Here is a 17,954-nt window from a genome sequence, read left to right on the forward strand (position 1 = left end):
CTTGAACATCTGGTCTCTCACCTGCTTGCGTGCTCTCTGTGTGTGCTCTCTGGCGAAACGTCTCATCGTGTCTTCTGCCCATTTCCTAACTGGATTGTGTTTCTAACTGTGGAGTTTTGAGTGTTCTGTATAAATTCTAGATTCACGTCCTTTGTCAGATGTGTGGTGGGTATTGCCTCCTAGTTCATAGAGCATCTTTTCAGCCTCTTCAGAGAGTCTTCTGAAGAGCACAGTCTTAATTTTGATGAAGTCCAGTTTCTTGATGTTTTCTTTTATAAATTATGCATTGCGTCACCTAGGAACTATTCACCGAACTGTAGATCCGGAAGATTTTCTCCTACGTTCTAGTTTTGCCTCTTGAGTGGATTCTGTATAAAATGTGAGGTTGGAGGTCAGGGTTCTTTTTTCCTTTGCCTGTGGATGCCCGGTTGCTCCCGCATCATTTGTTGAAAAGGCTGTTCTCCCTCTCTGTAATTGGATCTTTATAAAACTCAGTGGGCCACACTTATGTGGGGCCATCTCTGGGTTCTCAGTTATGTTCAGTTGATCTATGTGTCTGTTCCTGTCCTGTCACCAGTACCGCACAATCTTGATTACCATAGCTATATAGTAAGTGTTGAAATTGAGTTGAGTGATTCCTTTCACTGAGTTTCTTTTTCTAAATTGTTGCAGCTAACCTAATACCTTTCCAAAAATTTTAGGATAGCTATACACACACACACACACACACACACACACACACACACACACACACATCTATATACAGCACTCATATATCCATATTCGTGCCCCTAAAAGATCTTGCTGGGATTTATAGAAATTGTGTTAGACTTGTATATCAATTTAGAGAAAATATTTACTATTTTGAAACTCCCAATCCATGAACATGGTATGTCTCTCCATTTGTTAGGTTGACTTTGGTTTCTTTCGTCAACATTTTGTAGTTTTCAACATACAGGTCCTGGACATGTTTTATACGATTTCTACTTTCTTAGTGATTGTTGATACGGCATTTTAAGTTACAGTTTCCACACGTTCATTGCTAGTAAGCAGAAAGACATTTGATTTCTATAGGTTAATTTTACATCCGGCGACCTTGCCGAATGAATTCACGAGGAAGTTTTTTTGGTAGATGCCTTGGAATTTTCCACATAGACCATCATTTCATTTTATCTGCAAACAGGCTCGGTTTCATTTTTCCCTCTTGCTGATCTCTATACCTTGTATGTCTTTACCTTGCCATTACTGGCTAGAACTACCACTACTGTATTGATTGGCACCTCCACAAGTGGGCGCCTTCTCTTGTTCCTGATTTTAGAGAAAAGGATTCAGTCCTTCACTGTTAATTATGACGTTAGCTGTCAGTTTCTGTGAGTCTTCTCAAAGTTAAGGAAGTTCTCCTCTATTCCTAGTTTTCTGAGTATTTTTATGGTGAATGGTTATCGATTGTTTTAATTCATAGGTCTGTTTCCCTAGCTAGATTCCGAGTTTCTACAGATCAGACTCTGCTTCCTAAACCTGTTTACCCATGGTGCCTGTGGGCCTTGGACATGCGTTTGTGGATCAGTAGGAATGGGCCTGGTTACGGATGGCAGATGAGTGTGGGCCCCGAGGAGGGAACCCGCAGGAACATCTGTCACCACACAGTCCCGGTCTAGACCTGGAGGAAAAATTGCACTACTCTTTTTGGTCCCCGTTACCATCCGGCTCAGTGTTTCGATGCAGAAATGAAAGCTGTAGGCACCACACATGCTACAGCAGGGATACAAGGAAGGCACAACTGAAGATGAATGAATCCGCTCTGACCCAAGTTGTTGGACGTGAAACCTCCACTGAGTTGTACAGTTTAAATGGGGGGATTGTATGTGACATATATCCTATAAAGCCGTCACTATTATTATTTTTTAATGTTTATTTATTTTTGAGACAGAGCATGAGCGGGGGAGGGGTGGAGGAGAGACAGCGGGAGACGCAGAATCCGAGGCAGGCTCCAGGCTCCGAGCTGTCAGCACAGAGCCTGATGCGGGGCTCGAACTCATCAATGGCGAGATCGTGACCTGAGCCAAAGTCAGACGCTCAACTGACTAAGCCTCCCAGGTGCCCTGATTATTATTGTTTTCTTAAAGCAAGTGCCCAGTAGCAGTGAGGTCCTGGTGTTCTCTGTGCCGGGAGACGAGTTACTGCCCCCTGTCGTTCCAGGCCCCACCAGACCACCCTGAGCCTGCGAAGGCTTTTGCAGACAGGCCCCCCGCTGGTCTTTCCCCCCCCCCCCCCCGCCCCCGCAGGATTCACGGTGCCAGAGAGCGTTCATTGGGTCCCCTCAGAAGAACTCAGAGACTTGCTTCCATACGGTGTTGCTAATTTGGAAGCCCTGGGGTGAGAATGATGAACTGGACCTCGTTACTGCCCAGGGGGGCCGTTATCCCCAGGACAGTGTCCCCCGCAGACTGGACACCTACCTGGGTGGAGGCTGTTTCTCCATCCCCTTTCTTAACCTGTCTGTGAGGTAAGAAAGGGGCCAAGAATACTCTATTTCTAACAGTGAGGAACTAAGCCAAATAATGAAAAACAGCCTCTCCTCATCGCTAACAGTGGCGGCATTCAATCCAGGATGTGCCCACGGGCCCCTGTTTCGGGGGGGCAGGCCGCTCGGCTTGTGCATCTCGGTTTTGTCCCGTCTGGTGGTTACTGGCCACCTGTTGGTGGCTCGCCCATTCGCTCCAGGCTTTCAGACCATCGTGTCCTCCTGGTGTCGAGGAGCTGCCAGGTTTCAGCGAGTTGAGACACGGGTGACTTGACCAAACGAACCAGGAGACAGACCCTGGTTGATAGCCTGTGAGTTTGCTGCTGCGTGACGGTCAAGGCCTGTGCCGAGGCTCTCTGTCGTGGTGCGGTCTTGGGAGTGCAATTAAACCCTCTCTGTCTCCTTTATCTCCTAGGGCTCAAGGGTCCTCGTGGATGCGCGAGACAAGCTGGGCATCCCGTGGCAGTATTCGGAAAATGAGAAGCACGGCATGTTTCTCCTGGCCTTTGAGAACAAGGCGGGGCTGCCCGTGGAGCCTGCAACCTTCCAGCTGTACGTCCCCGCCCTGAGCGCTCTCTGGAGGGACTCCGGCATCAGGGAGGCTTTTAGCCGGAGGAGCGAGTTCCAGCTGGTGAGTGAGCCCTCCCCCAGGCTACACGATCGTGATTTTCATGACCGGTTTTGGCCTTCAGAAGTTCCTTAAAAACCGTCAAAGTACAGGCAAGCTGCAAATTGCTGTACATCCTAATATTCAACACCACCAACAGCAAACACACTGGAGGCAAATGAAGCTATCTAAATGGTTCAGCAGGGGCAATATTCATTCATTCTGGCTCAGTAAGTACAAGGAGTACAAAGTATTGTTAAAGCTCCGTGTAACTCAAGGAGCTTAAAAGGTTCAGGCCTTGCGCATGGTGGAAAGTTAACGTCTCCTTGAAACCGCTTTCCGGCTTGTACGGTGCAGCTCCCGGCTGGCAGGTGGTGACTCTTTCCTTCCAGATCAGCTCCTTGGTTGCTAATCCGAACCGTCCACTTGCTTTCTTTGGGTTCTTTCCCTCCGTTTTAATGTCCAAAAGTTTTGAAATATGCCTGGTCGTCTTTGTCATTTAGATTCATTGAAGACACGCCTGTTTGCGTTTGGCTTTTTCCTAACGACCCTTCATTCGCTCTAGACAGGGCTTCAGACTTCCCCTGTAACAGGAGCAGCCGTGCCCGCCGTCCGTCCGTCCGTCCACACCCCGGGGGGCCAGAAGCACCTGTGACTCTCACTCCCTTTGCCCTGTGGGCTGGGACCCCACGTTTTGAACCATCAGTCCCTTTCTTGACAGTTTTGCTACAAGATGTATTTTTAAACGGTCTTGTCTACTTTCAAACTTTATGTAAATGGTTTCATAGTGAATATGCTCTCCTGTGACTTGCGATTTCGGAATTCATTCGCGTTGCTGGTGTGGCTGTGGTTCCTTCATTTTCTCTGCGGCCGTCTGCCCACGGTGGGAATAAACAGGATCCGTCCGTTCTCTCAAAGCTGTGCTTGGGAACCATTTTCCGTGTTTTGCCACTCCACACAGAACTGCTGTGGTCTCTCTTGTGTGTCTCCAGACGCACGTGTTCGGGGGTTTCCTTGCGACACGTACAGGGTGAGGAGGGCTGCCCAGTCCGCGGACGCCTATGCCTCCAAATGGACCAGATGCAGCAGGTCATGTTCCAGGGTGGTCGTCCCTGTAACACCTCCGCCAGCAGCAGAAAAGGGTCCCCGTTAGCTCTCGTCCTCGCTGATACTAGTGTTACCTGGCTTTAAAATTGTGATAGTAGCTTCCCGTGGTGTCATTGAAATTCCCCTGATGATGCTTATCGGCTCTGTGTGCCTTCTGGGATATGCCTTTGGTGCTTTTGCCACTTTTCTCTAATGAGTTATTTGTATTTTTGTCATGTATTTATGCGGTCTGCCCGGTCGTTTTTTCCGTTCAGTTTCCATATGCTGTTCACCCCGTCGCCCCTAAGGCTGACCTGGCCCACAGCCGTAGCACGGCCGCCGTGACCGGGAGACTCGTGTTGGTTCCATATCGTGAATGAAACAACAGACCTTTTTCCGGTTGCACCGTTTTCCGCTGGGAACTTCCCTGTGTGCCAGGATCCGGCTCAGGACCCCACATTGCCTTAGTCTGCAGTCAGTGACAGTCCTCCGTCAGTGATGGTCCTCCGTCTTTCCTTGGTTTCTGTGACCTTGACACCATTAAAGAGCACCGATCAGTTATTTTGTGGAATGTCCCTACTTGGGTTTGTCTGGTATTTCCTCCTCGTTAGGACGAGATTATTCGTTTTTGGCCAGAAAACTGCGGAGGCGATGGTGTGACCCCTCGTAGCAACACGAGCCTTCGTGGCTCAGTGAAGGCCGTGGCTGCTGGGTTTCTCAGCTGTCAGGCTCCCGGGTACTGTCATATACGCAGTGGGGGGGGGGGGGGGGTGCTTTGAGGCGATGCAGGTGTCCTGTTGCCCCTGAAGCTTTTGCCCACTCGCCTTAATACCCATCGCTGGATCCAACCGGGGACATTTCTCACCTTGACCTGCTTTTTCAAGTTAACTTCAAAAATTACGGTGGAGGGGCGCCTGGGTGGCTCAGTCGGTTAAGCGGCCGACTTCGGCTCAGGTCACGATCTCGCGGTCCGGGAGTTCGAGTCCCGCGTCAGGCTCTGTGCTGACGGCTCAGAGCCTGGAGCCTGTTTCCGATTCCGTGTCTCCCTCTCTCTGACCCTCCCCCATTCATGCTCTGTCTCTCTCTGTCTCAAAAATAAATAAACGTTAAAATAGAATAAAATTACGGTGGAACAGTCGACAGACCTGGAAGATGCAGTTGTCACAGAAAGAAACCTTAATCTTCTAAGGGGCAGGAACATCCGGAACGGCTAGGGAACACAGCGTCTCCGTGTAACACTGGGGTTTGAGTCTTTGTCCCCGTAAAGAACGTGGAGTCACTACTACCCGTCGAGAATTGACCAGAGAGGCACATGTAGGCATCCACGGCTGATTACTCAGAGCTCCTGCTGGGTAAGCCTTCCGTCAGGGAGGGTGGTGTGGGGGTGGTTTTGCCAGACTCCTGTCTGCCTTGTTCCACAGTCATGTGGGGGGCAGTCATGTCGAGCTAGGGGCCTCCCAGCTGAGGTCGAGGCCTCGTGCAGGGAAGGACATGGAAATAAGCCGCAGAGGCTAAGGCTTCCAAAGCCCGTCTTCATAGTAATCCCTGCGAGCAACTTGGGCCTCAGAAGCCAGTCTGCGTCTTTCTAACTCCATTCATTCATCCAACACTTAAGGAGCACCTTCTGTGCTGGGCACGGGTGTGATAGGCTGGGGGTATGGCAGTCATAAGGCCAACAATAGCCTGTCCCCGAGAGCCCTTAATCTAGACCTCACCTCGGCGTGGGGTAGGTGAAACTGGTGCAAGGTGGGTACTGGCCTCTGTTTCCGTCTTGTGCGCCCAGCAGCCGGGCTCCCCGAAGACGCGGTGCCCGAGAGGCGTACTGTTCCCGGCAGTCCTGTAGGCTTCACGGCCGCCGTAACCGGGAGCAGCTGCCCCTGGGTTTGGTTCACTGGGTGGTAGGTACATATTTGTTATTCGTCCGTTTGTTTGTTTCTGAGCGGGAGAGAGAGCACGAGCGGGGGAGGGACAGAGAGAGAGGATCGAACCGAAGCAGGCTCTGTGCTGACGGCATGGACCCCACTGCGGGGCTCAGACTCACGAACCGTGGGATCATGACCTGAGCCCAAGCCGGTTGCCCCACCAGCTGAGCCACCCAGGCGCCCCAGGTGTTTGTTTGGGTTTTTTTCTTCAGTTTTTTTAAACATTTATTCGACAGAGACGGCACGGAGGCGGGGCAGAGAGAGGGAGACAGAGGATCCAAAGCAGGCTCCAAACAGTGAACATAGAGCCTGACACGGGGCTCAAACCCACAAACTGTGAGATCGTGACCTGAGCTGAAATCAGGAGTCGGCTGCTTAACCGACTGAGCCACCCAACATTTGTTATTCTTCTACTTTGTACTTTTCTGTGTGTGTTTTTTCTTATAAAAATCAGTAGGGCAGCTGGGTAGCTTTGTCGGGTGAGCCTCTGAGTCTTGATTTCAGCTCCGGTCATGATGCCACGGTCATGGGATTGAGCCCTGCGTCGGGCCCCACACTGAGCTTGGAGCCTGCTTGGCATTTTCTCCCTTCCCCCTGCCCCCCTAAAGTTAAAAAATAAGTTAAAAATCAGAGCATCTGGTTGAAATGGAGGACAGTAGGCCTTCGTGGTCATTATTGCCGAGGCGTGCAGGCAGGGCCCGCCGTGGGGAACAGAAGCATCTCCGTGCAACACGACCAGGCCCTTCCCTTCCCCATCTGCAGTCCGACCTTGCTCTCTCTCCTCTGGAGACCTTTCTTAAGTGTCACATCCTTTCCAGGGTGATGCTTCATCAACTTGGTTTTCTTTTTTTTTTTTTTTTTTTTTTTCTTTTTTCCTCCCCAGGCGACAGGCCCTTGACAGTCTCTCACTGGAGAGATCCAGCTACTTTGAGAATTGCTGTCCACCAGGTGTTAGACTGTCCCCGTCCCCTCTGCCCTCTGGGTTTACTTGCCAGTCCAGGGAGAGGGAGGAGAAAGGCCTAGTCTGGTGACGGCCGTGTGAGGGCCCTTCCTCCTCGGCGGAGAGCAGGGTGGGTGTGCAGGCCAGGGCTCCTCCCGCTCCAAAGAGGAGGCCGCCTGGCCCTTCTGTGTGGTCCCTGAGGTCGACTGCCAGTCACACGCGGAATTTGATAAGCTCTGCGGCTCAGAAACAAAGCGCACAACCACACTACGTTAGATCTTACCTTTCACAGCGCTTCTGAGACGTAGCAAGGCACACCAGAGGTTTCCTCGTAGGTAGACGAACATAAGTATCATCTCTGCCTATGACCTTGTGCTAGCTAAAGACAGTTTTGGGTCTTTAAATGAATTCTGCGATTTATGCGCTAATTCACGTGCCTGTAATATAGAATATGGATAATATGTTCACTACTTACCTGTTTTCTGTGATACTTTGAAATTAGGGTCTCGTTCGTTACTACAGTACAGCGGAGGTGGGCACGTTGTCTTTTGTGTATAAGTTCCGCCCCGATAGTGACCGTGAGTTTGCACATCGTGGTCCTTGCTGGGCCATGCGGCAGGCGGACACTCACTTAGCCCTCCCTGCGTGCCAGGCGCTGTGCTGAGGTCGAGTTCCATTTGTTCTGAAAGCTGGTGAGACAGACACACTTACAAACAAATAATTGCAGTGAAATGTGCCAAGAAATATAATTGAGGAAGATACAGGCTACGTTAGGCCCAAAGGGAGAAAGTAGGCACTTCCAGCCGGGCAGGGAGGGATGAGGGGAGGTGTTTATGGGGGAGCTGTGTAAAGATGGGAGTGAGGGGCAGCCGGCTGGGGGGGGGGAGGGCATTCAGCAGACGTGCAGGACCGTGAGGCCACCGGGGAACCTCTCTGTGCCTTCCTTGGCACTGTCCCCCTTCTCCTGCTCAGGCCGGTTCGCCTCCCCTGTGGTCACGAGGCGGTGGCGACACAACAGGGTCTCACCAGCGTAGCCACTGCGGGAGCAGGGAGGAGACCGGGCTCGGTGGTAGGGGGAGGCCACCGGTCTGGCCTGAGTTCCCTGTCCACCCTGTTCCGGCCCGGGAACGAGGGGCGGTGTGGAGCAGTGCAGGACCCCCATAAGCCTCAGAACCGCTGTGTGCTTGCAGCCGCTCTCAGGTTTCCAGAAGTGGCTCAGTGGTGGGCGGGCGGAGGCCGGCTGCTGGGCTCCCTCGGAAGGCCCGGTGACAGACTGAGAACCGCGGCCCGAGCACCAGTGGTTCTGACACTCGGTCCCACCTCTTCGGATTTACCGCTCCTGGGGCGTTTGCTTCTGCATGACTCTCGGCTCGTTATGTAGTCTACCTCGTGTTCATCACCAGCTCCCCTGACCCTGACCCCTGAGAGCAGCCAGGGGGCTCACCGGGTGCCGACCTGCCTGCCTGAAGGCAGCCAGTGTGCTCTCGAGACTGTGGCCCGACGGCTCCGGAAACGGCTTGGTGTGACCCTAGGTCAGGCGCACCTTCTCGCGCTCAGAGGACCAGACAGTCCCCGGAGTCTCCACGTGACCTCCCGTTGTCCGATTGTGAGCCCAGCATCCGTGCAGATGGCGGGGAGGCCGCGCGGGCGGACGTGTGGCACGCACACAGGACGATTCACGTCGACCGTGGACACTCGGTGCATCCTTTCCGTTCCTCTTTCAAAGGGGCGGGACGTTGTGTTGGCTTGACGATGTCTTCTGTCTCCTGCTTTGAAGACGGAATCGAAGGCTCCGCTCAGAGAAGCACGTTTACGCTGACGGCCCCGGGTTTCTTGATTCCTGGAAATGAAAGGATTCTGCTTAGTACAGAGATTTATTTTCCCCCCCCCCCCCCCGTCACGTTTAAAGGAATCGAGTCTTCCCGACCTCAGCAGAGGAGCTCGGAGAGGCTGAGTGCACCGGCTGAATTGTAGATGGACAGGACAGCTGTTCGTCACGGGCGTGTGCGGGTGCTGCCCCCTGACAGTCCTCTGAGTGTGACAGTTTAAGAGGGACATGACCCTGTGGCCTCGGGTAACTTTATACTACATACTGGCTCATAATTTGTGATTTTATACTTTACGCCATCAAAAGAATCACTGGACGCGGCACCCTAGCGCCTGACGGAAAACCCACACGTGTCGTGCTCACCTTTTGTGGCCCCCAGGGCTTGACTTCCTGCACGGCCACGATCCGTGTTGGCCCTGCCTCGTCGCCTGCTCCGCCCGGCCCTCACCCCATGGACGCGAGCCGTGTAAGGGCTGTAGAGACGAGGCTCGCGAGCCCTCAGGCTGGGAACGCCCCTCCGTCGGGCCCTGGGAGAGTAGGGCCCCACGTCCTCCTCTGCCTCCTGTGGCAAACATCAGTTAGGCCACGTGCCCCTTCCTCCATCTTAGAAAAGATCGGACCGGCCCCCTTTCAAAAAGGCCGGACGCCCTGGTTCACGTTCGCGAGCTTTCTTAGGAAGCCTCTGAGACAGCAGAGAGCCAGGCCAAACGGAGGACGAGGTGCCTTGTGGCCACAGTAACTTCCGTGGCTTCGAGCGCGCCGGAGACCAGGGGCCCGGCCGTGATGGGCACGGCCCCCTGCAGCCGGCCCTTCCTGCTAGGGAGGACGTGTGCCCTCAGGGCTTGGCGGCTCCCTGGTGGCTGGCCGGTGGGCAAGGCCGGGGGTGGCGGCGTGCCTGGGAAAGGACAGGTCGCGTCCGCGGGCTGTCTGGGGAGAACACGGCGCTCGCCGCCGGTCTCTGAAGGCTCCGTGGCTGGTCTGCCTGCGCCTCTGCCTGCCTGCGCTCCGCCCGGCCCGCCCGACGTCCCTGGAATCCTTTGGCCTTTTCCTCTTCCCTCTGCTCTCGAGATGCCCTGTGGTCGTGCTTCTTTAAGGAGCTGTCCTGGGAGGTGTCAGGCCAGAGGGGGGCAGGGGGGCCCCCAGCAGGTGCGCGAGCACAGAGCCTTTAGCGCGTGATGCTCCTCGCGGTGCAACTTGGGGCATTCCAGAGAACCTTTCTGCTTTGGGGATGCGGGTCTCCTGCTGTTGGCAGATGCTGAGTGCTCCTGGGTGTCCCCTACTCCGTGACCTCTGGCTGCACGTGGCAGGAAGCCCCAGACGGAGGCGCCGTCTTCTCCCCTCATGTCACAAGTGGCAGGACAGCCAGTCCGGGGGTGGTAGCGAGGGCCTCTGTCCAGGCCCTTGCGGTGACCTTCCACGGGGCTCCTTGCCTGGACGTGCGCCCCAGACGGCGGCGGGAGGAGGGCCAGAGGAGCAGGGCGACGTCCTCGTGAGTGTGGCGGGAGCCGAGTCCCCCGCTGGTGCGGGCCCTCAGCGGCCCGGTGTTCCTGACGGAGACACACGGCTGCCTGTGCCAGAGGCCCGTTGGGACCTTCCCGCCTCTCACACGATGGGGGAGGGGGTCGGTGGTCCGTGTGGAGCCCCCGCGAGGGAGAGTTGGGTCTGTAAGTTACTTTGGCCCCCTGTGTTGAGCGAGGAGACCGTCGGAAGAGCACGTAATGTTCCTCCACGTACACGGGCTGCTGGAGATACCTCGCAGCTGGGCTTTCAGCCTCGTGTGTCCTTTCTAATTGTGTGGAGCGCGTTCGTTCAGCACGTGTTTGTGGAGGGAGCAGCCACCGTGTGTCCCCGGGAAATAGCAGCAAACAGGCACCACACGGAGCGGACCTCCTGATAAGAAGAGACAGTCGTGCGTGCCCCCACCTGCCCGGGCACGTGTGCTGTGTGTGTTAGAGGAGAACAAGCAGGGACCTAGGGTAGAGAATGGGGGGCTAGCTGGGTAAACAGGGCGGCGGTTAGCATATTCCTGGTTCTTCCCCAGTTGCGTTCCCTTCTGTCACGGGAGTCGAGTTGAGAACGTGTCCGCAGAGCCAGGCTACGTCCTCCGCTCTCTCTGGTCGAGTGTAGCCCTGGGACTCACTTCTCAGTCTTGCTCTTAAAATGACTGGCCACGTCTGCCCCAGCCTGTCCTCCTTCGCTCAGGCTGCTGACCGGTGCCCAGAACCTGGGAGGTCAGCACACACCCACAGTGGAAGCGGCACGGAGCACGGCGGGGACACCCTGGGCCATACCGTTAAAGCCCCCGTAGCTGGGCTTGGAGCCCTAAGTGAGGTAGCTTCCCTGAGTGGCATTTGAGAAAGCCCTGAGGGAGGTGAGAAAGCAGGTCTTGTGGTTGTCTGGGGGAGGGGGATGTGTTCTAGCCAGGAGACTAACCAGTGCAAAGGCCCTGGGGCAGGGTCACGCTTTGTGTTCCAGAGCCAAGTGAGCGGGTGGGGTAAGAGGGGATGGGGGCGTGGTGAGGGGCCACTTGGAAGGACTTGGGCTTCGGGGGGAAGTGTGGTGTGATTTGACGTACATTTCAACAGGATCGCTCTGGCAGCCCTTTCCGTCATAGAAACAAGGAGGCCTGCGTAGAGGCTTTTGCAGTAACCTAGGCGACAGGGCTGTGGCTCAAATCAGGATGGTCTTGGTAAGTGGTCAGGGCTGTATGTCTTAGAACTGAAGAGGAATTTGGAGGTCCTCTGGTCTCACTGCCCATCCAAGCTTAAGGCTTCCCTAGGCGTCAGCCCTGTGGCTGATGTGGAGCCTGATACTTTAATATTTTTCTAATTTATTTGGAGAGAGAGAGCAGGGGAGAGGCAGAGAGAGAGAGAGACAGACAGAGAGAGAATCTCAAGCAGACTCCACGTGGTCAGTGCAGAGCCTGACACAAAGCCCGAACTCACAAACCGAGATCATGATCTGAGCTGAAATCAGGTGTCAGACCCTTAAGCGACTGAGCCACTCGGGCGCCCCTTCCTTTTATTTTAAAGTGATGCTGTCGGAGAGTCCGTTTCTCTTCTTTGCGAGTGGCTCCTGGGCCGCCTGTGTGTCTGGAACCGGCCCCTGGAGCCACGGAAGTAAACCCTGTGCTCACGGTGTCTGTGACCAGAGGCGGCTCTGCCGGGAGACACGGGTCAGACCGCACGTCCCAGTCTTTCTGGGAAGCTCGGTCACCCTTCATTTCCTTCAGGTTTCGAGAGCAGGAGGGCGGGAGCAAAGATCTGGAGCAGAGGAGGGCAGGCCACAGCAGTTCGCAGGCCCGCACCCCCACCCCCACCCCCACCCCGGGAAAGCGCCAGGCCAGCCCTCCTGTGCTGCAGGGGGACCAGCAGGGCTCTGCTCAGTCACTGTTGACCTGGGCTTTGCTGAGTGAGAAGTGCGGTCGGTGCACCGCCCCCCTGCACGCTCCCACTGGCTGCGCCTCCCCCTGCAGCGCAGCGCGGGCTCCCGGCCCCAGCCGCTCTCTTCCTGCTCTCCACGCGCTCGCTTCGTTCTTCTTAAATGTCACCAGTGGCTCAGTGAAAAGAGCTCCGTGACCGTCAGTTCGTTTCGTATGTTTATCAGCCACTTACGTTATCTTGTGTGAGTTGCTAGTGATGCCCTTTACTTCTTGCCTTCCTGTGGGAACGAGTTTCTGTTGGTTTCTATTAGTCTCTTATCAGGTGCTTGTTTTCCCTAACGCTTTTTTTTTTTACTTTTTATTCTGAAAAAATCATAAATTCACAGGAAGTTGCAGCGATAGTACATCCTTCACCCGTTTTCCCCCAACAGACGCGACTCCAGCATAAGAAGAAAACAACACAGTTGCCGTTGGTGCAGTGTGTGTGCCTGCGTGTGTCACACTGTTATGCGTGTGCATTCGTGTAATCAGCCCTGGGGTCAGGACACTGACCTGGAGCTCCTCTGTCACCCAGAGACGTCCCTGGTGCAGTCACACGCCAGCCGTTCCTCCGGCGGCCCTCACCCCTGCCGTGCACCAGATTGCACAAATGCAGTCGTACAACGTGTGCACTTTTGAGGCTGATGGTGCCCTTGAGAGCCAGCCAGCCAGCTGCGTTTATCATTTATCAGTAGTATGCCTGATTATTCCTTTTCTTTTTTTTTTTTTTTTTGTAGAGAAAGTGTGCATGTGGGGGAGGGGGAGAGAGAGAGAATCCCAAGCAGGCTCCGGGCCGTCCGTGCAGAGCCTGACGTGGGCCTCGATCCCATGAACCCTGCGATCGTGACCCGAGCCGAATTTAAGAGTCGGACGAGTCAGGACGCTCAACCGACTGAGCCCCCAGGCGACCTGCCTGTTTATTTCTGAGCAGAACTCCCCAGTCTGGAGGCCCCACGCTTTCGTCTAACTGCAAATAGAGCTAAATACGCATGTACGGATACAGAGGTACGTGCGTCGTTTTTTATCTTAAAAGAATAGCTCAGAAGTGTTAGAAATTAGTGAATAACTTCTGCAGACAGTGGAGTTCTCTTTCACGTACTGGACGACCAGAGGTTACTTTCCTCATCCTGGTTTGGTACCGTGTATGTGTGTGTGTGTGAGTCAGTCACCTTTCTAACTAAGTTAACTTTCATAGTGTGATTCGTAGGAGAAAACTCAGCCTTCTTAAAACTAACTGTTGAAGTCAGAGGACTTGAGAATTTCTCTAACCAAATCCTCCTATTCGATACTGAGAGGGTGTGAGGCTTGGGAGTTGAAGAAATGTATGTGCAGTAACACAGCTAATGAGCGGCCTGGCCGGGATTAGAACGCAGAGAACTCCGTGTAGCCCAAGCCTTTGAGGGCCTGTCTGGGTCCCGATCTGAGCACCGTGGGGGCGGGCGCACCGAGTTTTCCTCTGGGTGGCTCTTGCCTGAGGACACAGAAGCAGGAAGCCAAGTTATGCTATTCTTGGATCGCGGGCCGGTGAGAACTTACGTGTTCCTGCTCATGATGTCGGCCTTTCTTCCCCCCGTTTCATTAATCATGAATAGTGTTATGTACTCACAGACCTCTAAAATCTACTCCTTCGGGGGACGAAAAAATGAAGCGTTAAGCATTTTAACGTAGATCCCCGTGAATAATGTACTGTAAAGTTCTGCCTCTGGGGGGTTTGTGAGCTGGAGCCACGGTGGTCCGGGTGGAAATGGACCTCCTACAGGCACACCTCGTTTTACTGCGCCTCGCACATACCGCTTCCTTTACACGTTGAAGGTCCGTGGAAACCGCAGAACCAGAGGTGGAGCCTGCGGGTGGGGCTGGACGGCTTCCGTCTCACGCTTCACCAGACGAGGTCCCGCTCCTTCCGGGTGAGCAAGTGAGGAGGTTTCTGGAGCTGGAACCCACTCCTGGTGAAGGCGCCGCGCGGACGGTCGAAACGACCGCAAAGGGTTGAGAACAGCGCGTAAACCGAGTCGCTAAAGCCGCAGCAGGTGTGAGCGGCCGGACCCCAGGCGTGAAGGAAGTTCTCCTGTGGGTACGATGCTATCGAACAGCATCGCACGCTACGGAGGGGCCTTTCGGGAAAGAGTCAGTCAGCACAGCAGACTTGATCGTCTCATTTCAGAACTTGCCAGAACCACCCCAGCCTCCGGCAACCTCCACCCTGACGGTCAGCAGCCGGCGGCCTCCAGGAAAACCTTCCACCGGCAGAAAGGTTACAGCCCGCTGCAGACTCGTATCTTGTTTTCCTAGACCTGATGGCATCGCACACTTAATACACTCCCGCGTAAACACAGCTTTTAGGCACGGTGGGAAACCAGAAAATTCATTTGACTGGCTTTACTCTGGCCCTCGCCTTACTGCGGTGATCCGGCCACGAACCTGCAATGTCTCAGGGGCGTGACGGGGGTAGAATTAATGACGGACTGTTGTTCGCTGTGTGCGATGACAAGGCCAGGAACCCCAAGGGAGAGGATAATGTGTTTGAATATATGTTTTTAACTTCCGTACGGCAGACATCAGCCTAAAGAAAGTTAAAAGGGAGACGACAAATTGGGGGAAAAATTGCAGCGTGTGACAAAGGTGTTTCTCCCTCCTGTGAAGAGGGTATAGACAACTGCAACTTGAGACGTTCTCGTGAATCGTGCGTGACGAATCCACGAAGGATGGAAAGTCACCATCCTTGCTACTAACCGTGGGACTGCCGATTAAAGCAACAGCGACGTCCGCACTCGTCCGCCAGACTGGTCGTGACTGTGGCGGCCAATACCCTGGTCTGATTAGGGTCCCGGGAGGGAGGTACTGATAACACAGAGGTGGCAGGGGTGTGACGTGAGTCACTCTCCAGCAGTAACTATAAGGTTTCCGGCTTCTAATTACAGCGGAACTAGTTACCCAGAGACTCCTGCCAAAGGGAACTTAAAACTCTAGTGTTGGAAAACCACCGTGGGAAAGCCTCTAAGTGCAGACGGGGGAGGTGGCGAGGACGCACCAGGCCACACCTGAGGGTGAGATCCGGGGAGGTAGGCGCAGCGCCGGCAGCCGTGTCCCTGAGTCGTTCGGTGATGTGAACTCGAACCACGATGTTTCCTAAGTTTTCAGGGTCTCAAAAGGAGGTCGACCTTTAAGATTGCCAAAGTTGACGACTCTGATCCGAAGTGTCTCTGTAGTGAGCTGAGGCCCCTGAGGGTGAGGTTGAGCCCCAAGTGGACCCCCAGACGGGGGGGCGGGGAGTGGAGAGCACTGCCTGGCTGCCGAGCCAGGGCCCGGCTTGGAGGGGGCACGAGGAAACCCACCGTAGACAGGCTCCTTGGGGCCTTGGTTCTCCGCGTCGTAAGAGCCGTCCGAGAAACCCCCTTGCTGTGAATTTACCTCAAAGTGAGACACCAGATGGTGTGCCTGACTGCCTGATAGAAGCAAGCGGAAACCTGTCTGGAAAAGACTCTTTAGGCCTGAAGCCTGGAGACTCCCCAGAAATGACGTTTTTAAGGACGGGGTTGGGATAGCCAGAGCCACAAGGAAACAAAGCATAATGTCTAGAATCAGAAGAAAGGACAGCAGAATCTGACCCGTAGCGTTTAGGTAGTAGACTTACCAGACACAGATTTTAGAACAGCTGATCTTAGTGTGTTTAAAAAAATAGGTGTTAGAAAATCTCTTTAAGAAAAAAACTGGAAACTATTAAGAGCAACTTAACATTTTTAAAACATGTTTATCTTTGAGAGACAGACAGAGCATGAGCGGAGGAGGGGCAGAGAGAGGGAGACACAGAATCCGAAGCAGGCTCCAGGCTCCGAGCTGTCAGCACAGAGCCCGACGCGGGGCTCGAACCCATGAGCCGTGAGATCATGACCTGAGCCGAAGTCGGACATTAACCAGCTGAGCTACCCAGGCACCCCAAAAGTGACTTAACATATTTCAGAAGAATAGACTCGAACTTACAGAACCGAAAAATACAAAACCAGAATTGAAACTCTGTGGATGTGTTAGGCAGTAGTGTGAACCCAGTAAAAGAATGTTAATGAAGAAGAAGAAATATGGGAAGCAGATTTCAAGCATGTAGGACAAAAGACGGAAACGGGGAGAACACGTAAGCGGGTTGAGGGGGCATGGAGTGTGGTGGGGGAAGGTCTGACGAGCGTGCAGGCACGAGTTCCAGACAGAAGGCTGGAGCGGACACAGTCACTGAAGAGAAAAACACTCGATCACAGTCGGGAGTCCCAGTGAGTCCGCAGCAGGTGTAATTTAAAAGGAGGGACGGTTGGGCCGCTTTCTTCCCAGATGCTACAGCAGAAGCCACAAAGAGCGAATGACGCTCTGCGGTGGAGTCTGGGAGGGTAGAACCACTACTCTAGAACTCTGTACAGTTAAGGGCAGAATGGAGACCTCTTCAGACAGAGGAAGTTTGTCATCCACAAATACTGAAGGAACCCTGAAGACTCCACTTGAAGCAAAACGGAAGAGGTTCCAGAGGGAGGGTTTGAGACGTAAGTAGGAATGGGGAGGAGGGGCACCGGGGGGCTCAGTCGGTTCAGCACCCGACTTCGCCTCAGGTCGTGACCTCACAGTTCGTGAGGTTGAGCCCCCATCGGGCTCTGTGCTGACAGCTCAGGTCCCGCTTCGGATCCTCTGCCCCTCCCCCCACTCACGTTTGCTCTCTCAAAAGTAAACATTAAAAAAAATGAAGACCGGTTATCTATTTTTTTCTTTTGTTGGTCATGCTTTTGGTGTCAAATCTAAGAATTCATTGCCAGATGCAAGCCTGAAAGATTTGCCCCTTTGTTTAGCTTGTCCTCTTACGTTTCGGTGGTCGATCCGTTTTTGAGTTAACTTTTGTCAGCGGAGTGAGGCAGGTGGACGTTCAGTCGTTCTAGCCCCATTTGTTGGACCCGTGTTCTCTCCCCACTGAGTGGTCTTGGCACCCTGGGTGAAAATCCGTTGGTCATACACGTTGGGTTTATTTCCAGATTCTCCATTCAGTCCTCTCGGTCTGTGTGTTTACCCTCTTGTCAGTCACACGCTATTTTGATTACCGTAGCTTTGTAGTAAGTTTGGAAGTTAGGAAGTGTAAGCCTTCCAGCTTTCTTCTGTTTCTCTCATTGTGGTTTTGATTTACATTCCTCTGAAGACGAATGATGTCAAGCGACTTTTGAAGGAAAATGAAGTAGGAGGGCTTGCTCTTCCGAGAGGTCAGCAAAGTGTGGCCTGCAGCCTCTCATGTGGCTTGTTTTTGTTTGGACCCCCAGCTGAGAATGTTTTTTACATTTTTGAAGGCTTAGGAAAAAAACAACAGGCAGTAGAGGTGACACTGTGCGGTTCGCAAAGTCTTAAATAGTTACCATCTGGACCCCTACAGAGAAAAGAAAAACCTTTAATAACCCATACAGTGGGGGATCGAGTGACGCAGCAGAACAAGGTAGGTAAATTGGTGGCACCCCACGGCGAACCATGAAATTGGACCCTGAACACACCCAGTTTCAAGTGGATTGGGGACCTAAGTAGGAGAAGCTACAGTATTTTTTAGGACGTAGTCCGGAACAATCAGTATGGTCTTGGTATAGGGGAGAATTGAGTGATTCGAAGCACG

At 53.7% G+C, this 17,954-nt stretch overlaps 1 protein-coding gene across 1 annotated transcript in view; it reads left to right on the plus strand.

Annotated features, from left to right (window-relative positions):
• Nucleotides 1-17,954, plus strand: part of GNA12 (G protein subunit alpha 12) — a 108,049-nt gene that overhangs the window by 40,298 nt on the left and 49,797 nt on the right. The window contains exon 2 of the mRNA XM_030300559.1: nucleotides 2,940-3,155. Coding sequence (XP_030156419.1) covers nucleotides 2,940-3,155 — 216 coding nt within the window. The remainder of the gene's footprint in view (nucleotides 1-2,939; nucleotides 3,156-17,954) is intronic.

This window comes from Lynx canadensis, chromosome E3 (assembly GCF_007474595.2).
Source record: "Lynx canadensis isolate LIC74 chromosome E3, mLynCan4.pri.v2, whole genome shotgun sequence".
Taxonomy (NCBI): domain Eukaryota; kingdom Metazoa; phylum Chordata; class Mammalia; order Carnivora; family Felidae; genus Lynx; species Lynx canadensis.